General features: G+C 47.9%; 1 protein-coding gene across 3 annotated transcripts in view; it reads left to right on the top strand.

Annotated features, from left to right (window-relative positions):
• Positions 1–2,723: 2,723 nt before the first annotated feature.
• The window catches only part of LOC132240876 (zinc finger protein OZF-like), a 56,229-nt gene continuing 34,593 nt past the window's right edge, over positions 2,724–24,359 (top strand). The window contains exons 1-3 of one of the 3 annotated variants that reach the window (XM_059708671.1): positions 2,725–3,110; positions 23,789–23,844; positions 24,147–24,319. Coding sequence is in view for 1 of the 3 variants with exons in the window: in XM_059708672.1 (XP_059564655.1) it covers positions 23,829–23,844 (16 nt within the window). In the remaining 2 variants the exon portion in view is untranslated. Of the gene's footprint in view, positions 3,111–23,788; positions 23,845–24,146; positions 24,320–24,359 lie in introns of all 3 variants that reach the window. The other 2 variants (XM_059708672.1, XM_059708670.1) reach the window with 2 other exon arrangements.

Raw genomic sequence — 24,359 nt, 5'->3', positions numbered from 1 at the left:
CACTACCAGGGTTGCCTCTCACCTTCCTAGTGAGGCCTTAGATCCAGAGCAGCCAAGACTCCATGGTGCCAGGACCACAGCATGGTGTCCCCATGCCCCAATGCAGGTCCCACACCCCCCTGTCACCTCAATGACCTGCCCAACAACTCCGACTTAAAGATCTCACCTCTCCTAGAAGGTTTCTGGCTTTCCATACAAACAGAAACACTGGGAAGACCAGAGTGAACCCAACTACCTCACGGATCCTAGATCCATGGGGTGCAGGCCTACCGCAAAGCTACACATACACACATGCACGCACGCTCCAGGAAGAGCTGGTGCTGAGGGACAACCAGTGGCTGTGGGACTGCAGCAGCTACAAAGTGAGGACAACTCTGACAGGAACCGGCCACGCAGAAGCAGATTCAGGCTTCCTCACCAGGAAGAGAGAAGCACCAGCGGTCAGAAAGGTGGGTCCTCAGGCGACCTCTCTGTGGGGAAGGGCTGGATTCTGCCCATGAAGAGCACCACCTGCATGGAAAGGAATTGTCTTGAGGCAAAGAACTGCACCTGACAATCCATCTTCCTCCCTGAGCTGTCACCCACCGCACTGCTGCCATCACCCTCCTAGGGGTCCTCTGGACGTGGGCATCGTCCTCCCAGCCTGGACACCAGCGCCTGCCGAGCCACACTGCTTGGCCTCCTGGCAGCGAACCCTAGACCATAGGACGCTGTTACCCTCTCCTAGATAGAGAAGAACGTCAGTGTGCCCAGGATAAATTCTTCCCGGCCCTGAGTAGGAGCAGGGGTGATGGGAGGAAGGCAGGCCACCTCCCAGAAATAAGCCTCCCAGAGTCCACAAGTCGCCATTGTGGGGAGGCTCAGGGCAGCTCAAGGGCACCCCCTCGCCTCCTTCAGTGGAGAACTCTGAAGTATGGTAGCAACCATTTCAGGTGGAAACTGTAGTTTAACTCTAACCCTGTTGTTTGGCTTAACAATAGAAAGGTTACTTTGATTTTCTAAATTGTATAAGTCATCCCATTCGATTGAATGCCTTATTGATTGAATGACTATTCCATTGATTCTTATCATACTGGTCTTAGAGAGCACATTCTTCTGTACCTGGGAAACAGGACAGCACAATTACCCTAAATTGTTTTAGTGGCCACAGGTGGTGCATTCCAGCTGCCTCAGTGGTCCCGAGACCAGGACAGCACAATTATTCTAAATTGTCCTGACAACTCAGTTGTCGGGAGACCCGATAGCTTCAGATAATGTGTTTCTATCAACTCAGTGATCCAGAGACCCAAAACTGTAATTTAGATAACATGCCTAAGTTTAACCCAGGTTACCTAAGGACTCTAGATAATGTATTTCTGTCAATTCAGTGACCCCGAGACCCGAAACTCTAATTAACATGCTTAATTCTGCTTCTGTAATTTGCTTTTTTGTGAGTCAGGTGCCACATTCCAAACCCTGGGATGTAATCAATACCTTTGTGATTTTTGCCTATATAAGTCTGGTTTTGCCACGATCTTATTGCTATGAGATTTGGGAATGCCCCCTCATAGTCCCGGATTGCAATAAATGTGACTCTTTAATTCGACTTCTTGAGGCGTCCTTCTGTGATTCGCGGGGTACATTACAACAACTCCCACACTGCAAAGCCCTCCTCAGCCTGAGGCCAGGCAGACCCACTGAAGGAGCAGAGGCAAGCTCAGAGTTGTCACAGAGCCTGGTTAACGTGGCCTGGGCAGCAGACTGAGGGCGAAAGGGGCCACATGCTGACCTGACCAGCTCAGGGAGGCCTGCATGGCAGTCTTGCAAACTCAGAGACCTAAAGTAACCACATTGGATGGAATGTAATTAAACTTTAAAAGCAGTTATGGTGGGCAGTTACCTCCTAGGCCTGTATCTTCACTCACAAGGTCAACCTTTACCTTAACTGAGCCTATGTGTCTCTTTGCATCTATGATAACATACCCTTGAAATGTCTGGGTAACTTGTAACTTCCCTTTTTCTGCAGCCCCTGGGGCACAACCAAATGTGCTGGGTGCCAGGACAGATACCCCAATTCCCTCATTATCATGTGAATTGATCCTGCACCCATCTAATTCTGTGTCCATCATTTTACTTTTTATCCAATCCCAGGGGTTTCCCCTGCTTTGCTTTATCCCTCCTCCTTGATCTGTCACTAAGGAGGTAACCCACCCACATCCCTCCTTTGATTGCAAATGTATAAATTCAAATGTAACCCCTCCATTCTCGGGAGCATTATCTCAGTCTGTTGAGGTTCTGCTTCCCCACATATGTGGACAGTTTGGCTCAAACTCACTAAAATTCTCTCAATGGTTTTTTACGTTAACATTACTAACTTCACTTCCTCCTTATAAAGCCTTAGATCAACTTTGTTGCTATTGTTCCACCTCCTTGTACTAAGTTAAGCCCCATTTGCTGGTACTCCATTGGACCTGGAATTCGCGATTCGCGCCAGATTGGGAAGCCACGCCCTTAAGCCAATCAGAGGTGGATTGGGGGTGAGCCATGAGTCAGAGACGCGGACGGCGGGCTTCCCCTTCGGTGTGCTCGGCCCGAACATTTTCCCGTTGGCCTTGCAGCTTTCGGAGAAGTACATCTGCCTTGCCAAGTGATTCTCCAGTTCCGTGGCGCCTTTTCGGAGCATTTCTAACAACAACACCCCAGACCACCAGCACTCACTGCACAGACCAGGGCTCGCAGCTCGGACTCTGACCGGGCAGGACGGGGTAGCACCGCCCCCGAGGACCTGGGGCTTCCCTTCCGGTCCCCACAGCCCCAGGGTCCCGCCGAGCGCCTAAAGCAGCCTGGCCGCGGGGTCGGGCTTTGCCTGTCACGCGGCGGGAGGAGGTAGCCCCGCCCACGAGGGCGGGTCTCCAGGACGGAGCTTCCGGTGATGGGGGCGCGCGCCCGGCTGGTGGGGTTGGTGCGCGCTGGGCGCACCCGTGTGCCCGTCACCGTCTGCGAGGCGGCCGCGGGCCCCTCAGAAGTTCAGGGCTAGACCCGTCCCCGGGCCGCGCCGGAGGGAGCCCGAGGAGCGCCGGCGGCCTTTCCTTGCGGGTCACAAAGGGAAACGCGAAGTGGAAGTGCGGCAGGTGAGTCTGGCGGGCGGGGGAGGCAGCACCCCAGACGGCACTGGGCAGCGAGGGCCGGGGAGGAAGAGAAGTAAGAGGGAAGGGCAGGGCCGGAGAAACAGTGTTCTGAAGACCAAGGGAAGCAAGTCTCCGCCCGAGCGGAGTGCCCCCTGGTTAAATGGCACTGCGATGCCTTGCGGAACAGTGAGGGCACTCATGGGTTCAATAGCGAGATAGACCTGTTATGGGTTGGCTCAGCGAGATAGACCACCGACTCAGAATTTACATTTAAGAGACTTTATTACGCTGGACACCAGACCACAGCCCGCACCCTCCCCCTCTGGGAAGGTCTGAAGCATGTGGCAGAGACCAAGGGTGCAGTATGATCCTTTAGAGCAAAATCACACAGTGTTAGAAAAAAAGAAAAAACCAACCAGAAAGCATTTCATTAGAAGTTCATAAAAAGTTCGTAAGTACAAAGGGGAGGTAAACAGAGTCACACCTCGCTGGAGCGTATCATAACACATTGTTTTTCTTTTTTTTTTAATTTTTTTCTCTTAAATCTTTATTGTTCAGATTATTACAGTTGTTCCTCTTTTTTCCCCCCATAACTCCCCTCCTCCCAGTTCCCGCCCCACCTTCCGCCCTCACTCCCCACCCACTGTCCTCATCCATAGGTGCATGATTTTTGTCCAGTCTCTTTCCGCATCTCCCACACCCCTTTCCCCCCCAAGAATAGTCAGTCCATTCCCTTTCTATGTCCCTCATTCTTTTTTTTTCTTTTTTTATTGCTTAAAGTATTACAAAGGGTATTACATATGTATCCATTTTATCCCCCCACCCTAGACAGTCCCCTAGCCTCCCCTATCCCCCAGTGTCTTATGTCCATTGGTTATGCTTATATGCATGCATACAAGTCCTTTAGTTGATCTCTTACCTCCCTACCTCCTGCCCCACAACCCTCCCCGGCCTTCCCGCTGCAGTTTGACAATCTGTTTGAGGCAGCTCTGCCTCTGTATCTATTATTGTTCAAAAGTTTATAATGGTCTCTATTGTCCATGAATGAGTGAGATCATGTGGTATTTTTCCTTTATTGACTGGCCTATTTCACTTAGCATAATGCTCTCCAGTTCCATCCATGACGTTGCAAATGGTAAGAGTTCCTTCCTTTTTAGAGCAGCATAGTATTCCATCGTGTAGATGTACCACAGTTTTCTAATCCATTCATCTATTGATGGGCACTTAGGCTGTTTCCAGATCTTAGCTATGGTGAATTGTGCTGCTATGAACATAGGGGTGCATATATCCTTTCTGATTGGTGTTTCTGGTTTCTTGGGATATATTCCTAGAAGTGGGATCACAGGGTCAAATGGGAGTTCCATTTTCAGTTTTTTAAGGAAACTCCATACTGTCTTCCATAGTGGCTGCACCAGTCTGCATTCCCACCAGCAGTGCACAAGTGTTCCTTTTTCTCCACATCCTCTCCAGCACTTGTCGTTTGTTGATTTGTTGATGATAGCCAGTCTGACAGGTGTGAGATGGTACCTCATTGCTGTTTTGATTTGCATCTCTCGGATGATTAGTGACTTTGAGCATGTTTTCATATGTCTCTTGGCTTTCTGAATGTCCTCTTTTGAAAGGTGTCTATTTAGGTCCTTTGCCCATTTTTTGATTGGATTGTTTATCTTCCTTTTGTTAAGTTGTATGAGTTCCCTATAAGTTTTGGAGATTAGGCCCTTATCAGATATGTCATTGGCAAATATGTTTTCCCACACAGTGGGTTTTCTCGTTGTTTTGTTGATGGTTTCTTTTGCTGTGCAGAAGCTTTTTATTTTGATGTAGTCCCATTTGTTCATTTTTTCTTTAGTTTCAAGTGCCCTAGGAGCTGTATCAGTGAAGAAATTGCTTCGGCATATGTCTGAGATTTTGTTGCCTTTGGAATCTTCTAGAATTTTTATGGTTTCCTGTCGTACATTTAAGTCCTTTATCCATTTTGAGTTTATTTTTGTGTATGGTGTAAGTTGGTGGTCTAGTTTCATTTTTTTGCAGGTATCTGTCCAATTTTCCCAACACCATTTATTGAAGAGACTATCTTGGCTCCATTGTATGTTCTTGCCTCCTTTGTCAAATATTAATTGAGCATATTTGTTCGGGCCGATTTCTGGGCTCTCTATTCTATTTCATTGATCTATATGCCTATTCTTGTGCCAGTACCAGGCAGTTTTGAGAACAGTGGCTTTGTAATACAACTTGATATCTGGTATTGAGATCCCACCTACTTTGTTCTTTTTCAGGATTGTTGCAGCTATTCGGGGTCTTTTTTTATTCCAGATGAATTTTTGGAGAGTTCGTTCTAGATCTCTGAAGTATGCCGTTGGTATTTTAATGGGAAGTGCGTTGAATTTATAGATTGCTTTGGGTAGTATGGACATTTTAATGATGTTGATTCTACCAATCCATGAACACGGTATGTTCTTCCATCTGTTTATGTCTTCCTCTATGTCTTTTTTCAACGTCCTGTAGTTTTCTGAGTAGAGGTCTTTTACCTCTTTAGTTAAGTTTATTCCTAGGTAGCTTAATTTTTTTGGTGCAATGGTAAACGGGATTGTTTTTATAATCTCTCTTTCTGAAAGTTCACTATTGGTGTATAGAAATGCCTCAGATTTCTTGGGGTTAATTTTGTATCCTGCTACATTGCCAAATTCATGTATTAAGTCTAATAGCTTTTTGATGGAATCTCTAGGGTTTTGTATGTATAATATCATGTTGTCTGCAAATAAGGACAGTTTTACTTCCTCTTTTCCAATTTGGATGCCTTTTATTTCTTCTTCTTGCCGAATTGCAATGGCTAACACTTCCAGTACTATGTTGAACAGGAGTGATGAGAGGGGGCATCCTGTCTTGTTCCTGTTCTTAGGGGAAATGGTGTTAGTTTTTGTCCGTTGAGTATGATGTTGGCTGTGGGCCTGTCATATATGGCTTTTATTATGTTGAGGTATGATCCTTCTACTCCCACCTTGCTGAGAGTTTTTATCAAAAATGGGTGTTGAATTTTGTCAAATGCTTTTTCTGCATCAATTGATATGACCATGTGGTTTTTTTCTTTCAATTTGTTTATGTGATGCATCACGTTTATTGATTTGCGGATATTGTACCATCCTTGCATCCCTGGGATAAATCCTACTTGGTCATGGTGTATGATCTTTCTGATGTACTGCTGGATCCGATTTGCTAAGATTTTGTTGAGGATTTTGGCATCTATGTTCATGAGGGATATTGGCCTGTAATTCTCTTTCATTGTGTTGTCTTTACCTGGTTTTGGTATTAGGGTCATGCTGGCTTTATAGAATGAGCTTGGAAGTGTTCCTTCCTCTTGAATTTTTTGTAGTAGTCTGAGGAGGATAGGTTTTAGTTCTTCCTTGAATGTTTGGTAAAACTCCCCTGTGAAGCCGTCTGGTCCTGGGCTTTTGTTTGGTGGAAGCTTTTTGATGACTGCTTCAATTTCTTCCATAGTTATTGGCCTGTTGAGATTTTTAGATTCTTCCTGATTGAGTTTTGGAATGTTGTATTTTTCTAGGAATTTGTCCATTTCCTCCAGGTTGTCTAGTTTGTTGGAGTAGAGCTGTCCATAGTATTTTTTAACAATCATTTGTATTTCTGTGGGGTCTGTTATTTCGCCTCTATCGTTTCTGATTTTATTTATTTGGGTCCTCTCTCTCTGCTTCTTGGTGAGTCTAGCTAGAGGTTTGTCAATCTTGTTTATCCTTTCAAAGAACCAGCTCTTGGTTTCATTGATTTTCTGTGTTGTTTTTTTGGTCTCTATGTCATTTATTTCTGCTCTAATCTTTATTATCTCCTTCCTTCTGCTCACTCTGGGGTTTTCTGGTTGCTGTCTTTCTAATTCTTTGAGTTGTAGAGTTAGATGATTTACTACCATTTTTTCTTGTTTTTTGAGATAGGCCTGTAGAGCTATAAACTTCCCTCTCAGGACTGCTTTCATTGTGTCCCATAGGTTTTGGATTGTTGTGTTTTCATTGTCATTAGTTTCCAGTATGTTTTTAATTTCTTCTTTGATCTCATTGGTAACCCAATCAATATTTAATAGCATGCTATTCAGCTTCCAGGTGTTTGAGTATTTTGGGTTGTTTTTATTGTAGTTTATTTCTAGCATTATGCCATCGTGGTCTGCGAAGACGCTTTTTATGATTTCAATCTTCTTGAATTTGGGGATACTTTGCTTGTGACCCAATATATGGTCTATTTTTGAATATGTCTTATGAGCATTTCAGTAGAATGTGTATTCCCTGGCTTTGGGGTGAAGTGTTCTGAAGATGTCTATTAAGTCCATCTGATCTAGTGAGTCATTTAGGATTGCTGTATCTTTGGTGATTGTTTGTCTAGAGGACTTATCCAGTGCTGTCAGTGGTGTATTAAAGTCTCCTACTATGATTGTATTGTTGTCGATCTCTCCTTTGATATCTTCCAGGAGTTTTTTTATGAATTTGGGTGCTCCTACATTGGGTGCATATATGTTTACCAGGGTTATATCTTCTTGTTGTATTGATCCCTTTAGTATTATGAAGTGGCCTTCCTTATCTCTTGTTATGGCCTTCACTTTGAGGTCTATTTTGTCCGATATAAGTATTGCTACCCCAGCTTTCTTTTCCTTTCCATTTGCCTGAAAGATATTTTTCCATCCTTTCACTTTCAGTCTGTGTGAGTCCCTTCTAATGAGGTGGGTTTCTTGTAGACAGCAGATGTTTGGGTCATGTTTTTTTATCCATTCAGCCACTCGATGTCTTTTGTTAGGAGCATTTAGTCCGTTTACGTTTAAAGTTATTATTGAAAGGTACTTGTTTGTAGCCATTTCTTTTTTTTGTGTGGCTGTTTTCTTTCTGAGCTTTTTATTTCTTATTTTTATACCAGTCCATTTAGCATTCCTTGCATTGCTGGCTTGGTGGTGACAAACTCCCTTAGCCTTTTTTTGTCTGTGAAGCTTCTTATTTCCCCTTCAATTTTGAATGATAGCCATGCTGGATAGAGTATTCTTGGATTCAGTCCTTTGCTTTGCATCACTTTGTAAATTTCCGTCCATTCTTTTCTGGCCTGATATGTTTCTGTTGAGAAATCATTTGACAATCTAATGGGAGATCCCTTGTATGTAACTTTCCGTCTCTCTCTTGCAGCCTGTAAGAGTCTCTCTTTGTCCTGAACATTTGCCATGGTGATTATGATGTGTCTTGGTGTGCTTCTTTTCGGGTTCACCTTGTTTGGGACTCTCTGGGCTTGTGTGACTTTTTTCTTCCCCACCTCAGGAAAGTTTTCTAATATTATTTCTTCGAGTAGGTTTTCTAATCCTTGTTCATCCTTCTGTTGTTCTGGTACTCCTATTATTCATATGTTGTTTCGTTTCATGTTGTCCCAAAGCTCCCTTAGGCTCTCCTCCTGTCTTTTAATTTTTTTCTCCAATTGCAGTATATTTTGGGTGTGTTTTGCTTCCTTGTCTTCTAATTCACTAATTCGGTCCTCCGCTTCTCCTAGTCTACTGTTGATACTTTCAATAGAGTTTTTCATTGCAGCTATATCACTCTTCATTTCTTCTTGGGTCTTACTTAAGTTGTTGATTTTTTCATCTGTTTCTTCTAGCTTCTTCCATATGTTATTGATTTTTTAATCTGTTTCTTCTAGCTTCTTCCATATGTTATCGATTTTTTCATCTGTTTCTTCTTGCTTCTTGCAGAGGTTGTCGATTTTTTCCTCCATCCGGTTTATGCACTCTAGGACCCTTATTCTGAATTCTTTATCTGTCATGTGTCATGCCTCTGTATTACTTAGCTGCTTTTCTGGAGAGGCCTCCTTCTCTTTCCTTTGGGGGTTTCTTTGTCTACCCATGTTTCATCTCACTGACATATCTAGACGTTGAGTCGTTCAGTGGTTGCTCCCTTGGTGGCAGTGACTCCATGGTCTGTGGTTGCTCTTCGGGCGGTTGCGTTAGCAGCTGCTCTTTTTTTTTTTTAAATTAAATCTTTATTGTTCAGATTATTATATTTGTTCCTCTTTTTTCCCCCCCATAACTCCCCTCCACCCAGTTCCCGCCTCGCCCTCCACCCTCACTCCCCACCCACTGTCCTCATCCATAGGTGCACGATTTTTGTCCAGTCTCTTCCCGAATCTCCCACACCCCTTTCCCCCCCAAGAATAGTCAGTCCATTCCCTTTCTATGTCCCTGATTCTATTATAATCAACAGTTCATTCTGTTCATCAGATTATTTATTCACTTGATTCTTAGATTCACTTGTTGATAGATGCATATTTGTTGTTCATAATTTGTATCTTTACCTTTTTCTTCCTCTTCCTCTTCTTAAAGGATACCTTTCAGCATTTCATATAATCCTGGTTTGGTGGTGATGAACTCCTTTAGCTTTTCCTTATCTGTGAAGCTCTTTATCTGACCTTCAATTCTGAATGATAGCTTTGCTGGATAAAGTAATCTTGGTTGTAGGTTCTTGGTATTCATCACTTTGAATATTTCTTGCCATTCCCTTCTGGCCTGCAAAGTTTCTGTTGAGAAATCAGCTGACAGTCGTATGGGTATTCCCTTGTAGATAACTGAGTTTCTTTCTCTTGCTATTTTTAAGATTCTCTCTTTGTCTTTTGCTCTTGGCATTTTAATTATGATGTGTCTTGGTGTGGTCCTCTTTGGATTCCTTTTGTTTGGGGTTCTCCGCGCTTCTTGGACCTGTAAGTCCATTTCTTTCACCAGGTGGGGGAAGTTTTCTGTCATTATTTCTTCAAATAGGTTTTCAATATTTTGCTCTCTCTCATCTTCTGGCACCCCTATAATTCTGAGGTTGGTACGCTTGAAGCTGTCCCAGAGGCTCCTTACACTATCCTCGCATTTTTGGATTCTTTTTTCATTCCGCCCCTCCGGTTGGGTGTTTTTTGCTTCCTCGCATTTCAAATCATTGACTTGATTCTTGCACTCCTCTGGTCTGCTGTCGTGAGTCTGTATAATATTCGTTGTTTCAGTCCGTGTATGCTTAATTTCTAGTTGGTTCCCCAACATAACATCGAGGGTCTCATTAGTTTTGTTGTAGATCTCATTAAGTTTATCGGCGGCTTCTAAACAGTTCTTGAGAGACCTTAAAAGTGTGGTTCTGAACTCTATATCTTCCTTTGACAATTTTGTCTTGTTTCTTTGTCTCCACATTTTGTTATGCTTCCTTGGTGCACCCCCTAGTGGTCTTTGTTCGCAGTCTTATAGTTAAACCTTGATTGTTATAGCTAATCCCAGGGAGGGTTTGACCTCCAGGCCAAGTGGCTATGAGAATCAGCTGTGTCAGCAGTGAGAGAACTTCTGTCCTCTAGGGAGGTGCTAATCTAGCCTTTGCCTGAGGCTATCCGGCAAATGCCTCTGTGCAGGGCTTGGGCGGGGCCGGTGGGTCGCACAGGATCAACAGGGTGGGCTGGAGAGAGCAGTTATGGCGGCTCTCAGTCCTGTCCCCAGGGGCTCTGCCTCTCTGAGTCCCAGCACCCCCTGCAAAGCTGGGAGAGAAAGCTGCACTCGCTCTGACTGAAGCCAGACAGTCCCGTTTGAGTCTGGGTCCCTAAAGACTCGCCTGTATCTGGAGCTCAGAGTCTGCAACTCCCTCCCGATTGAAAACAACAACCTCGCCCTCCGCCGCCAGTCCGCTTCCCGCACTCCGCACCTCAGAATTTGACTTCAGCACTGCGCCTCCTCTGAGTGTCCGTATGCGTTTCTCTTTCCTCCTAGTTGTAGGACTTCCACTCAGCCAGCGTTCCTGCGGTTCTGGGTGATGTCCCTTCCGTCTTTTAGTTTTACTTTTGAAGTAGTTGTTCAAAGCAGCAAACTCCGGCGTTAACCTATGCCGCCATCTTGGTTCTCCAGCAGCTGCTCTTCAGTTGGCAGCAGCTCCTCTGGTGGGTGCTGTTCACAGCTGTGGTGGCTCTTCTGGCTGGTGGGGCGAGGTTTCACGTACAGCTGCTGTTCCTCAGCAGAGGATGTGGTGCTCAGGAGGTTGCTGTTGCTTGGATCTGCTGCGTTGATTTAAAGGCACAAAATACAACACAACAAGGCACCACGTACCAGGCACTATACACAAATATATTCACGATATTAATAACCCCAAATAAAGGTGACCACCTGAATTAAGAGAATTAGGGGATAAGGAAGAAGGAAGAGAAAAAGATAAAAGGGAAAAAAGAAAAGAAAAGTAGGGACCAAAAAAAGGAGTGCAAAAATGAAATTGGGAAAAAGGAGGGGGGAAAATAAAAGCGAGAAAAGAAAAGAGAAAAAAAAAAAAAGAGCGAAAAGAGAGAATGAAGTGGAAGAGGGGAAGAGACTTTTTATATGAGGAGAATACTTCTATAGAACAGCCATTAATCCCAACAAATTCCAGCAACAGCTCCCTGGATATGAATGCAACCTAGAAACAACCAATAATATAACGATGAAAATAGAATGGAGAACACTAATCCCAAAATAAAATAAAGAGAAAATAAAATGGCACTTTAAAAAATGGTAAAATGGTAGCAGTAATAATACTGGTTAAAAATAAGAAGGTAGTAATTAAAAGGGTAAAATCAGGTGATGGAAAAAGAAGAAAAGAAAAAAAAAAAGAACAGGAAAAAAAAAAAAGAAAAAAAATTGGTTTCTTAGTTAAAAAGTGAAAAAAGAAAAAAAAAATTGCAGTAGTGAAGGTCCTTCCTTTCTTCTATTCTTCAGTGTGGCTCGCCTTAGACCTTCCAGGTATTCAGGAGAGTGTTGAGTTTCCCTGTGATATACTGTTCCTCTGTGTTGTAAACCACAGTCCTTATTTTAAAGCATGCCGCATTTATTTCCCAGACTGCCTTATTTTGTGTTTAGCAAAGAGTCAGTTTGTGGGTCAGCCTCTGGGTGGCAGTGTTCTGGGGTTGGCCTCTGAGGCTATAGGGCCTCTCTGTCCAGTGGAAGTTCACTGCCCAGAGCTGACTGCATAATAGTTAGTTACCGGTGCTATGTTGTTGCTGGGATTGAAAATCCCTCTATAGGCCAGACCCTGTTAACTCCCAGGGACTGATCAGGTTATCTTAATCCTTGATCTCGTACAGGGTGGAATCTGGGTGTGGCTGTGCTCCTTGCCTGGGGGCTGGTGGGTGGAGTCTCACTCTCCGGAGAGGATGGCTGCCCCAGTCCTGGGCTCAGGGGTGTCTCAGCACTCAATTCACTGCCACCTCTCCCGGCTCCCCCTCTTTCCCCAGTCTCTCCCCAGATTCCGCTCCTCCGCACACTCTCCCTCTCTTCAGCACAGGTGAGTGTCTGTATCCAAAATGTCCCATGAACAGGATTCAGTGAAAACAAACAAACAAACGCCGGCCGCGGAAACGGGGAAGGCTTGGTTTCTGTAAGCTTCTTCTCTTACCGGGACTGCATGGTCAGGTCAGCTCTTCAGGCTGCCCCCTTTAGGCTCAGTCCTCCGTGATCACAGAACCCAGATCTCAATTCCCCCGGCGGCGCCAGGAATCCCGCGGTTCTCCTTTCCCCCCCGTCAGGGGCTGTGCCTGTCCCAAGGGACGCGGCTGTCTGCCACGTGGTCTCCCTCCGACTCTCTGGGCTCAGAGGTCTGGCAAACTTTCCTGCCCAAATCGCTGGTTTTTTTACCTTTCCAGGGGAGTTCTGCTCTTCCCGGCTGCAAACCCTCTCACCAGCTGAGCAATTTCGCCAATTCGGTGTGAGTGTTACTAGTTTCAGCTGCTCACTCCATTTGCTCCGGGACACAACCTGGGACGCGTCTGCCTATATCGCCGCCATCTTCCGTCTCCACATTGTTTTTCTAAAACAGTCTAGCAATTTCTCTTCCATGGTCTCTAACCCTTACACAATCCTTCTTCATAACCTGACACAATCCCTCTCCATATGTCAGTCCCCCCTCCCAGCACATTCAGTTTCTCATGTTTCATTTCCTTCCCTTAGCACATTCTGTAACATTTTATAACCCTTCCATGGCTCAGTCCCTCACTCTAGCACATTCCCTACTCGTCTTATGTCCGAATCAGATCTTTGATTCAGTGTCCTCCTCTAAGATTCTGGAGTATTGGGTGTGTAAAACCATTAACTTTACAGCCTGTATTCGATTTTGTATGAAGTTGAGGAGGCATCTGGCAATGCAGGGGCCAAATATTAGCCCCAGGGGGAGTATAATGACTGGTCCTGCCAGTGCGGAGAGCGGGGTAGTTAGCCAGGGAGACCAGGAAAATAAATTCTCATTCCAATTTCCTTCTGCCCTTCTTGCCTCTTCTCGGTTGGCCAGCCGTTTTTGCAGCTGACTAAGGCTTTCCCTGATTACCCCTGAGTGGTTGGTGTAGAAACAGCAAGTTTCCCCTGGGGCCAGACAGGCCTCCCTGCTTTAGGAAAAGCAGATCTAGGCCTCTTCTGTTTTGCAACACCACCTCTTCAGGTGAACTGAGGAGTCCTCCAGTTGGCTAACAGATTTCTCAAGAGTGCTTAAATCTTTATCTGTCTGCCTGCTTAACTCTTTATAATTTTGGTGGCCAGTTGCTAGGGCGGCTGTTTCGACGGCCGTGGATCTTGCTAGTCCTATTCCCATAAGAAGGGGGACTCGGATGGGGGCCCTTCTAACCCTCTTGGGTTCGAGGTTTCAATGTTCTCGGCCCCCTTCTCCCGAATAGTAGTACACCTGTGGGAGGATATGAGTTAGAATGCATAGTCCAGGGTTCGTCGGATGCTGGAGGACTGGAGAGAAGATGCAAGGGGTTATACCAGTTGTACGTGCCCACCAAGTCCCCCCCGGAGCTACTAAGTAGGTAGGGGTCTCTCCTGTATAATTCTTTGGAAGTATGATAGATGAATTACATAGATCTGTATAAGTGGAACTGCTAAGGGAGTAGTTCCTAGGGTACACACAAGGTCCTGGGTTCAGGAGGTCCCCAAGAGTGAGTCCTGGTTGTTTGTGTCCCCAATACCCAGTCCGTCCGGCAGACTTTCTGCCGAAAGGTTCCTGATGGCAGAGGCACCCTTCCCAAGCTGGGCCTCCGCCCCTATCCCAACATAATAAGGGGGTTCAGGGTTAAGGCACAGCCAGCAATCCGCGGTCAGGTTTGGGGAGGTGCGATTCAGGAAAGAAAACATTAAGTCCAGAGTTCCCAGCAGCTGCTGGTTTGGTCTTCCTGCACCTGCTCCTAAAAGCTGTTGTAGGTTCCCAATGGCTGGCGAGGTTGCAGCTGCAGGTGGAGCAGGGCTGGGGTTCCCAGGCTTTTGTGACTCAGGGGAACCAGGAGGTTTTGCTGGGGCTGGGTGCTGTGGCAAGCTCGGCCTCTTTTGTTTGTCTAGGGGACGCAAGGGGCCAATCGGTTGAGCCACCAGGGAAGAGTCCGGCGCTGAATGGTGAAGAGCTGGCCAGGGTCTCGGCCGCTGACATAGAGTCTTAGCCCCCACGTTTTTCCCCCTTCCCGTTGGTCAGTCCACCAGGCAAGAGGTATGAGGATGACGGGGTTGCAATCTCCGACAGTGCAGTTCTTCTTTGGGGCCCCAGGTCGAACCTCTCTGGTCAGACGGAGGAGCTTGTCGGTGGGAGGTTTTTTCCACAGGGCTAGAGTCTCACAGCCCCAAGAGGCACAATAGAAGTCGCCCTCTCCTCCACAGGCACTACCCGCTTCCAGGGGGCAGACATAATGTTCAGTGTGCATGCCATAATCCTTGCTCTAGGGCCAAGTTTCCGCACCCATAACTCAATTCCAGTGACCCAGGGTTGGTCCCCCAGCCATACCTGGTCGATATGGTTTGGCCATGGGAATTTCCCCAATTTTTTCCAAAAGGTTTGCAGAGATCTGTCTGGATAACAGGCGCCCCTACTCCTACAACAGAGCCTATAACAGTCCCATCAATAGTACGTGTGAGCTCCCAAGAGTAATTCTTGGCTGAATGGGGATTTCCCAATCCTGGCTGCATGCAGACGAGAAGAGTCAGGATGAACACCGAGTGAGTCTGACCTTTAACGGGTCTCCGGTCCTCTGGACCCGCCATCCCTCGACGCTGTCTTTCGCCTTCTTAACCTGTGTACGATGGATCCAGTGCCTTTTTCCTGCAACTTTGATGGCGGTTGGAGTGCTCAGCACCACCTGGTAGGGTCCATCCCATCTAAGTTCCAGGCTGCCAGGGGTGTGGCGTTTCACCCAGACGAGGTCACCCGGAGAGAAGGCAGGCTGCGTTGGACTGGTTCTCGGTGCGTCCTCCTCTCGTACCGCTCTCACCACTCGTGCCGACCTGGCGCTGCTCTGCAAAGCCTGTAAGGACTTAAGCAAATTTCGGGTAGACAGCCAGGCAATTTCTTCCTCCCTTATGTGGGGAAGAAGAGGTGGCGGACTGCCAAACGTAATTTCAAAAGGGGTGAGTCCTTTTATATACGGGGTACACCTAGCTCTGAGGAGGGCAAAAGGAAGGAGACTTACCCAGTTTTCTCCAGTCTCTAATTTTAATTTAGTTAATGTTTCCTTTAAGGTCCGATTCATCCTCTCTACCTGTCCAGAACTCTGTGGTCTATAAACGCAATGTAATTTGCAAGTTACTCTCAGGGCCTTAACTATGGATTGTGTAACTTTGGCGATAAACGCTGGACCATTGTCGGACCCCACATACAGTGGCAGGCCAAACCGGGGGACAATTTCAGTGAGGAGTTTCCTAACTACTCCCTGTGCTGTCTCTGCCTTGGTTGGGTATGCCCCAGGCCATCCAGAGAAGGTATCAACAAAAACCAGCAGGTACTTATATTCTCCTCGTCCTCCTGGTATCAGTGAAGTCCACTTCCCAGTGTTCTCGGGGGTTCTGACCTCGGAATCGCTGCCCCGGCGTGGCCACAAGAGGGGGCCCTTGGTTCACCTGGGCACATACTTGGCACCTTCTGGCCAAGTCTTGGGATATTTTCTGGAGCCCTGGGATGTAGAATTCTCTTCCCAGTAGTTCTGATAGCTTTGTTCCCCCCAGGTGGGTTCTTTGGTGGGTCTGGGAAGTGATGGTCCACCCCAGGGCTTCTGGTACTATAGGCCTCCCATCTGGCAGAACTAGCCATCCAGCCTCTCCTTCCCGGGCCCTTAGCTTCTCAGCCAGCCTCTGCTCCTCCGGTAGGTAAGTAGGCTTCTCTGGGAGCCTTTGTGCTGGCAGGGCTACGAGAACCTCCAGGGGCCCTACTGGTCTTTTAGCCACTTCCTTGGTGGTTTGGTCTGCAAATCGATTTCCCTGTGCTTGGGGGCTATTTCCCCTCTGGTGCCCCCGGCAATGAATTACCACCACCTCCTTGGGTCCCCATGTGGCTGCCAGGAGGTTAAGTATTTCAGAAGCGTTTTTAATGTCCTTTCCTCCTGAGGTCAGGAGACCTCTTTCCTGATAAAGGCTCCATGCACATGTACTGTGGCAAAAGCATACCGACTGTCTGTGAAAATGTTCACTCTTTTTCCTTTTCCCCACCGGAGGGCCTGAGTGAGTGCTATTAGTTCTGCCTTTTGGGCTGAGGTGCCTCGTCCTAAGGCCTGTGCCTAGAGAATCTCCTTTTGTGTCACCACTGCCACCCCCGCATACCGGGTACCTCCTTCTACGAAGCTGCTCCCGTCCGTGTAGACTCTGTAGAGGGTCTCATCCGGATTCTGCAGGGGCTGGTCCACGAGGTCCTCTCAGAGGGAAGTGAGGACAGTCAATGTCTCCTCGCAGTCATGCAAAGGGGGCTCTGCCTCCTCGTCAGGGAGGAGTGTGGCCGGGTTCCAGGCAGCCGTTTTCAGGAAGCTGACTCGCGGTGGGTCTAGCAGCAACACCTGGTGCTGGGTAACGCGGGCGGTGGACATCCATCTCTCCGGGGGGCTCCTTAATAAGGTCTCACCTGCATCCGGGGCAACTACCTGGAGATTTTGCCAAAGGTGAGCTTTGAGGCTTCCTTTACCAGGAGGGCCGTGGCTGCAATGGCTCTCAAGCAGTTGGGCCATCCCGAGGCCACTGGGTCAAGTCTCTTAGAGAGATAAGCTACGGGGCGTTGCCATGGTCCTAGGGGTTGCGTGAGGACCCCTTTCGCCACCCCTTTGTTCTCAGCTACATATAGCTGGAAGGGTTTGGTTAAGTCTGGCAGGGCGAGTGCTGGGGCGCTTACCAGGGCTTCTTTGAGTCTCTTATAAGCCTCTTCTTCCTTTTCTGTCCAGACTACGGCAGTCTCCTTTCCCCCCGTTGCAGAGTATAATGGCCTTGCAATTTCTGCAAAACCTAGTATCCATAGCCTGCCAAAACCCACTGCCCCGAGGAACTCCCGGACTTGCCTTTTGGTGGTTGGCCTGGGGATTGACAAGATGGCCTTTATTCTGCTACTGGATAAAGTTCGCCTACCCCCTTCTATGTTGTAACCCAAATATGTCACTCGGGTAGTGCATAGCTGAGCTTTCTTGCCTGACACCCTATACCCCAAATAATCTAGGGTGGTCAGCAACTCTCGAGCGGCCTGTCTACAGTCCTGTTCCTCCTCCGTGGCCAGTAGGAGGTCATCGACATATTGGAGCAGAGTCTCCCGTGGATGGTCCTGATGGAACTCCCGGAGGTCTTGGTTTAGGGCCTCATCGAACAGAGTGGGTGAGTTCTTAAACCCTTGCGGCAACCTAGTCCAAGTTAATTGTCCAGACTCTCCCTCTGTCGGGTCCACCCACTCAAAGGCGAAGATAGGTTGACACTGCTTTGCCAGGGGTAAGGAGAAAAAAGCATCCTTTAAGTCTAAAACAGTATAGAACCGGTGTTCTGGCTTGAGGACGCTGAGAAGAGTGTAAGGGTTCGGAACCGTAGGATGGATAGTCTCAACCCTCTTGTTTACTTCCCTTAAGTCCTGCACCGGCCTGAATCCTCAGTCCCTGGTTTCTGTACTGGCAACAGGGGGGTGTTCCAAGCATATTGGCAAGGAATCCTGATTTCAGCCTCTTAATGTGCTTGGGGATTCCCACTCTCGCCTTCTGGCTCATTGGATATTGCCGGACTCTGACTGGGGTGGCACTGCTGGTCAGCTGGACTACAATTGGAGGCCGGTGTTTAGCTAACCCTGGCGGATTGTCCTCCACCCAACCTCCCGGGATAGCCTGTCTTAATTGTTGGAGATAGGCATCTGCTGAGATTTCCCCAGGCTCCTCCTCATGTAGTAAACGTTCCTCCTGTAAGGGCAATGTCAGGAGATATATCCCCGCAGTCCCTGGGTCTTATAACTTGACCTCTGGCCCTGACCCTTCAAAAGAGAGTGTGGTCCGTAATTTACTCAGCAAGTCCCGGCCTATCAAAGGGTACGGGCACTCTGGCATTACTAGAAATGAGTGAGTCACTGAGCCGTTTCCTAGGTCACTGAGCCGACCTTTAGTCCATGGGTAGGATTTTACTTTTCCAGTTGCCCCTTTGATGGGGATTTTGGTCTTAGAGCCTGGACCCACTGGCTGTTGCAGGACAGAGAAGGTGACTTCCGTGTCCACAAGGAAGTCCACCCTTTGGCCCCCCACTGTCACACTTATCCTGGGCTCTTGGGGGCCAGCTGAGCCCTGACAATCCTAATCCACCTCCTCCACCAGCACAGGATTCGGCTCCCCCGCACATTCAGGGCACTCCTTCTCCTGTGTCCTTCCTTTTTGCAAAATGAACACTGATTTTTCCCAATCCGGGGTTGGACTTCTTTTTTTCCAGGAGGCTTTTTTTGCCCTTATTGTCTCTCCGGCCCTTTGGGCTTTTCCCTCGTTTAAGGCCAGGAGGACCTTGGCCATCCGGGTGTTTAAACCTACCGTCGGGTCCTCCCAATTGTTGAAAACCTTCTGGGCCACCTCACCCAACTCAGAGATTGATTTCCCCTCAAAGCCTTCTAACTTCTGTAATTTTTTTTCTAGTATCTGGGGCTGACTGGGAAACAAATGCAACAATGACAGCCCTCCGATTTTCCGGGGCATCAGGGTCAGTGGGGGTATATACCTGATAGGCCTCGCACAGCCTCTCAAGGAAAGCTGCCGGGCTCTCCTTAAGCCTCTGGACTGTCTCTGTCGCCTTAGATAGGTTTGTGGGTCTCCGAAAAAACCAGCTCGGATGGCCCCCAATAGAGTCTGGTGATACCGATCGAGAGCCTCCTTACCCCTCTCACTATTGGGATTCCAGTTAGGTCGCCTAGAGGGAAACACAGCCTCTAATCTGTCTTGGTCAGAGGTAGGCTGCCCATCCGGACCCAGCACAAATCTCCTCCCTTCCGCCTTGACACTCTCTCTCTCCTCTGAAGTGAAAAGAGTTTGCATCAACTGTTGACAGTTATCCCAGGTAGGTTGATGGGTAAAAAACACAGACTCTAAAAGAGAGATCAACCCCTGTGGATTCTGGGAGAAAGAAGGATTCTGGCTCTCCAATTATATAGGTCACTGGTAGAAAAGGGGACATAAACCATGAAAGGCTGCCCGTCTGGACCTAAATCCAGAGGGCCTGCTTGCCTTAATGGCAACATGGGAGCTGCAGGACTGGCGGATGCCGAAGGGTCCCGCAGCTTCTCCCCCTCTTTTCTCCCTCTCCATACGCTGTCTCTTGCCTCATGAGAGAAGGGGAGAACGGAGCCGGGCCCTGGACTGCGTTTTCCGGACGAAAGGAAACTGGCTGTGGAGAAGACAGGGGCTCCGGCTCCGGACCGGAGTCATTTGCCACCATGGGACCGGTGGGGGGAGGAGCATATGGGGGAGGCCTGACCCTGGGGAGTGCCTCCTCACCCGTATCTTGCAAAACAGGGGGAGTTTTGCCCTTCTTGGCTGAGGTCAAAAGGACTGTCTGTCTCTGTCCCAATTTCCCTTCTTTATTCTGACAACTCTGTAACCACCTTGGTTTTTCAGTCAAAATATCGACCCACACTTGAATATAGGGAATTTGGTCGGGGTGGCCCGGCCGGCCGTAAACAACATGGTGAACCCGATAAGCAGCGGTTAAATCATAAGTCCCTACGTCTGGCCATCCCACCTGCAAAGTGGGCCACTCCCTTTCACAGAATTTCTGCGAATCAAAAGCATTAACATCATGACCATATCCTTCAGCTCGCTTCTTGAAGTCCTGAAAATTGTTCAAAAAACATTGCAGTGGGGTGCACACAGAAGCAGACGATGACGACCCTTGACCCATTTTGACAAACACCAAGACAACAAATATCAGACAGACAAACCCTGTGCAGCCTACAGCCGCACGAACCAGGGACCCCTGCCACCGTCGTGGCCGTGGGTCAGGACCAGGAGTACCGCTGCGTCCAGCCCTCCGTATAGGTCCTTCCGTGGGACGTCCCAATTCCAGTTTAACGACCGGTCCTTACCTCGATTGAGAGTCCAGGTGGATCGGTTTCCAAATTGAAAGTTTTGGGTGGACTGGAGGCCTCCTTGGTAGTCGTTTTCCACAACTGTGCGGTATCTAGCCGAGTGCCCGGCAACAAGTGGGGGAGAGCCTCCTGCCTTGACTAGGGGAGGGGGTCCCTCTCCTCCCTTCCAGGGGAGAGCCTCCAGTCCTAAATAAGGGGACCCTCTCTGTCCTTCCTGGGGAGAGCCTCCTACCTTATATAGGAGGTCCCTCCCTCTCTTCCGGGGGAGAGCGTCCAGCCCTAAATAAGGGATCCCTCTCCTCCCTGCCGGGTATCTCGCTGCGGGCCTCCAAATTTTATGGGTTGGCTCAGCGAGATAGACCACCGAGTCAGAATTTACATTTAAGAGCCTTTATTAAGGTGTCCAGCTGACCACAGCCTGCACCCTCCCCCTCTGGGAAGGTTTGAAGCATGTGGCAGAGACCAAGGGTGCAGTATGATCCTTTAGAGCAAAATCACACAGTGTTAGAAAAAAGAAAAAACCAACTACAAAGCATTTCATTATAAGTTCATAAAAAGTTCATAAGTACAAAGGGGACGTAAACAGAGTCACAAATGGCTGGAGCATATCATACCACTTGTTTCTTTAAAGCAATCAGTAATTTTTCTGTCACAGCCCCTACCCCCAACACATTCAGTAATCTTTCCATGCCATGGTCCCTCCCCCAGCACATTCAGTAATCTTTCCACGCCATGGTCTCTGCCCCCCATCACAGGCACTGGATTTGGCGGAGAGCGGTGTGTAGGTACTTCGTGTCCCCCTTACACTGAAGCCCGGACAGCTTTAGAAGTGGCCGTGGAAACACCGGTGATAGAGGAGAGGTATGCTTAGTGTCCTCCCCTTACCCGCTTCCAAAATAATGAATGAGTCCCTTGGAATTTCAAAAGGTTAAGTGATTAAACCAAAACAAACTCTTGGCTCTTGTGTGTTAGATTAGTTGAGATCCTTGGGAGGACACATATGTTTACACTGTCCCCTAGGCAAGGGAACCCAGGGGTTAAGCATAAGGATTCCAGTAAGCACCCAGGGGTCCGCATATACACAAACTTGTTTGCAAAGATCAGGGAATAATTAGGGGCACCGCCTTTGACACTCCGCTCAGTCTCCCCTAAGTCTGCATTCTGGTAAACAGGGCAGTAGGCCTCCCACACACTTCCCTTTTATCAGAATGTCCTCCTTACAAACTTTCCAACCAAGTCTCTTGTGCTCCCCAACATGTAAGGAAGGGGTAAGAAAACAGTCAGAAATCTGGGGTGAATGAAACCTAAACCAGTCAGTCCCTTGGAGCTTTAGGACCTTTGTGGATGAGCATAAAGTGCATCCAACCTCCACATCTGCGGGTGACGGTGTAGCTTATATCGTAGAAAAGCTGAATAAAATACTTAAAGCACCTGAAGGTATTAGAGAAAAATGAAGTCAGGCAGAACCTGAAGGAAATTGCTGGAGAGAATGTGGGAGCACCTAGGCAAGCCCCACATTACCTGTGCTTTCCCCCCAGAACATTTACTAGTTCATAGAGCAAGGAACAGAGAGCAAGCTGAAAGAGGTGGCCAGGGCTTGTGGCATTTCAGTTGGCTGGGAAGCAGGAAGTAGGAGTTCAGAGATGCCATGTGCCGGGGTCCAGCCCCGGGGGTCCAGCAGTTCCCAAAGGTGTGGACCGAGTCAGTGAAGAATGTTTTACACGGAGACAGCGTTCAGAACTCTCTAGCTCTCTTTAGTCTCTGGGGATCTTCCTGTGCCTGGCTGAGGCCACAGGGAAAGATCCTGAGGCAAACTGAGCCTTATTTTATAGTCAGAGGTAAACAAGGTAGTGGTTACCAAAGTTACACTGTTCTTGTGAGTTTTACTTGTTTACACTGTTCTGGTGGGTTTCACTTGTTTTTGTTCTTGTTGCACTACCCTCAGCCCATTAGCTTCCCAGGTAAGATCTAGGGAGCCCTATAAGGTCAAGCCTAATTATGCTAAGAGGACTGTGCCCTCTAAGCTGGGACTTGTTTGTGATTTTGCCAACAGGTCAGTCGGAGGCTTTTAATCCTATATTGGCTCCCCACAGCCATGGAGTCTGAGATTTGAAATGGAAGCGGGAACCTTAGAGAAATGAGCCCAAGATTCAATGTGCAATTTCCACTTGAGGTGTTTGTCAGTTCCTAAGCCGTTCATGCTCAGGGCAAGATTCCCAGCCCCTAAGTTAAAAGCAACAGTTGTGAGGCTAATCAGTTGTGCAGCCCAGCCAGCGTGGCTCAGTGGTTGAGCATCAACCTGTGAACCAGGAGGTCACAGTTTGATTCTCAGTCAGGGCACACTCCTGGGTTGCGGGCTCAATCCCCAGTGTGGGGCTTGCAAAAGGCAGCTGATCAATGATTCTCTCTCACCATTGATATTTCTATCCCTCCCTCCCTCTCCTTTCCTCTCTGAAATCAATACGAATATCCTATTTAATGAAGAGGGAATATGCAAAATGAACATCACAAATATTGTGGTGCCCACAATAGAGGCAGGGGTTTCTGTAACAAAATGTCTGCACCCAAGCAGAGGCCAAGTTCCCGTAATGAGACTTAACCAGCAGGGACCTGAGGCTGCATCCCCCGCCCGGCGGGACTTAAAGGGGATCTCAGGCCATGTCTCCCACCTGGCAGGGCTTGACAGGGGAGCTCAAGGAGCTCCCCTCCACCGTGGCATTGGGCCAGGGAACCTCAGGCTGAACCCCCACCTGGCAGGGCTTGATGGGAGACCTCGGGCCACTCCCCCCAGCCCTGGCACCATGCCAGGGAACCTCAATCCAAGCCCCCCTACCCAGCGGGGCTTGAGGGGGGACCACACGGCACACCCCTGGCCCAGGCCTTGGGACCTAAGGCTTCACCCTCACTTGGCATGCACTGGGAGATCTGAGGCTGCGCACCCCTCCTGGCAAGGCTGGACAGGGGTGGGGCCGGCTGATCTGGGTCTTGTGCAATTTCAAGGAGCGAGCGTGTGGACTGGAATTTGACTCTGGGTCCCACAGCACACCCCATAGTGACAAGAGGAAGATTTTCATATACATTTTACTAATTTTCTTTCATCTCTGATGCTTCTTTTATATAGAAAGGGCAAATAGTAATATTAAAATATTTCCTCTAATTCCCTTTTAATGTGCTAGAATTTCGTGCACCAGGCCACTTGTATTAAAATTGAAAAAAGATGTCACAGAGTATACAGTTGAAATTGCTGCAGTAAGAGGACAAAGAAATTGACATTTTCATGCAATAAAAACATTTCCCTTGTTCTAATTTGGAAGAAGTATTCAAGGTAATATTTTTCTCTGTGCTTCCTTCAAGGTAACTGAGCTCCAGCTGCTCTTCTTCCCTAAGAAGATCCATGAGACACTCCTCAGGTGAGTTCTAGTCCATACTTCAGATTTAAGCTCAGAAATATATCCAGGCCCGAGTAGAGGAATATGTAACAGTGGCCTCTGCTCCCTCCCACCTGTCAGGATGACATCCCACCTAAGAAAATCACATCCTGGTCTTGAAGATGTCTCCATTTCCCTTCCTGAAGCTTGGATCTCTCCAGCTGGGCTCTCCTCATCATTCTCAGATTTCTATGATGTCACCACTTAGTTTAATGGAAATTACCATCCCCTGGAGCCAGGAGAACCAAGTTACTGCCTGAACCTACTATTTTTTTCTTCTGCAGTTTATCCAGTTACTTTCCCTCGTCCTCACTGAGACGCGTGCAGCTCCAGTAGCAGTTTTCCAAGATTTCCCAGGACTGAGAGGTTTCCCAGGAGGCAGACTAGCATTCCAGAGCTGCCCCAGGAAAACTGGGTAGAGTCGGTGCTGCTCTTAATGGTGGAGTTTGTAGTCTGAGCTAGTGCACATGTGAAGTTCTTTCTTTCTTTCTTTTTTT

The sequence above is a fragment of the Myotis daubentonii genome, chromosome 9 (assembly GCF_963259705.1).
Source record: "Myotis daubentonii chromosome 9, mMyoDau2.1, whole genome shotgun sequence".
NCBI lineage: Eukaryota > Metazoa > Chordata > Mammalia > Chiroptera > Vespertilionidae > Myotis > Myotis daubentonii.
This window is presented reverse-complemented; position numbering and strand designations above follow the sequence as displayed.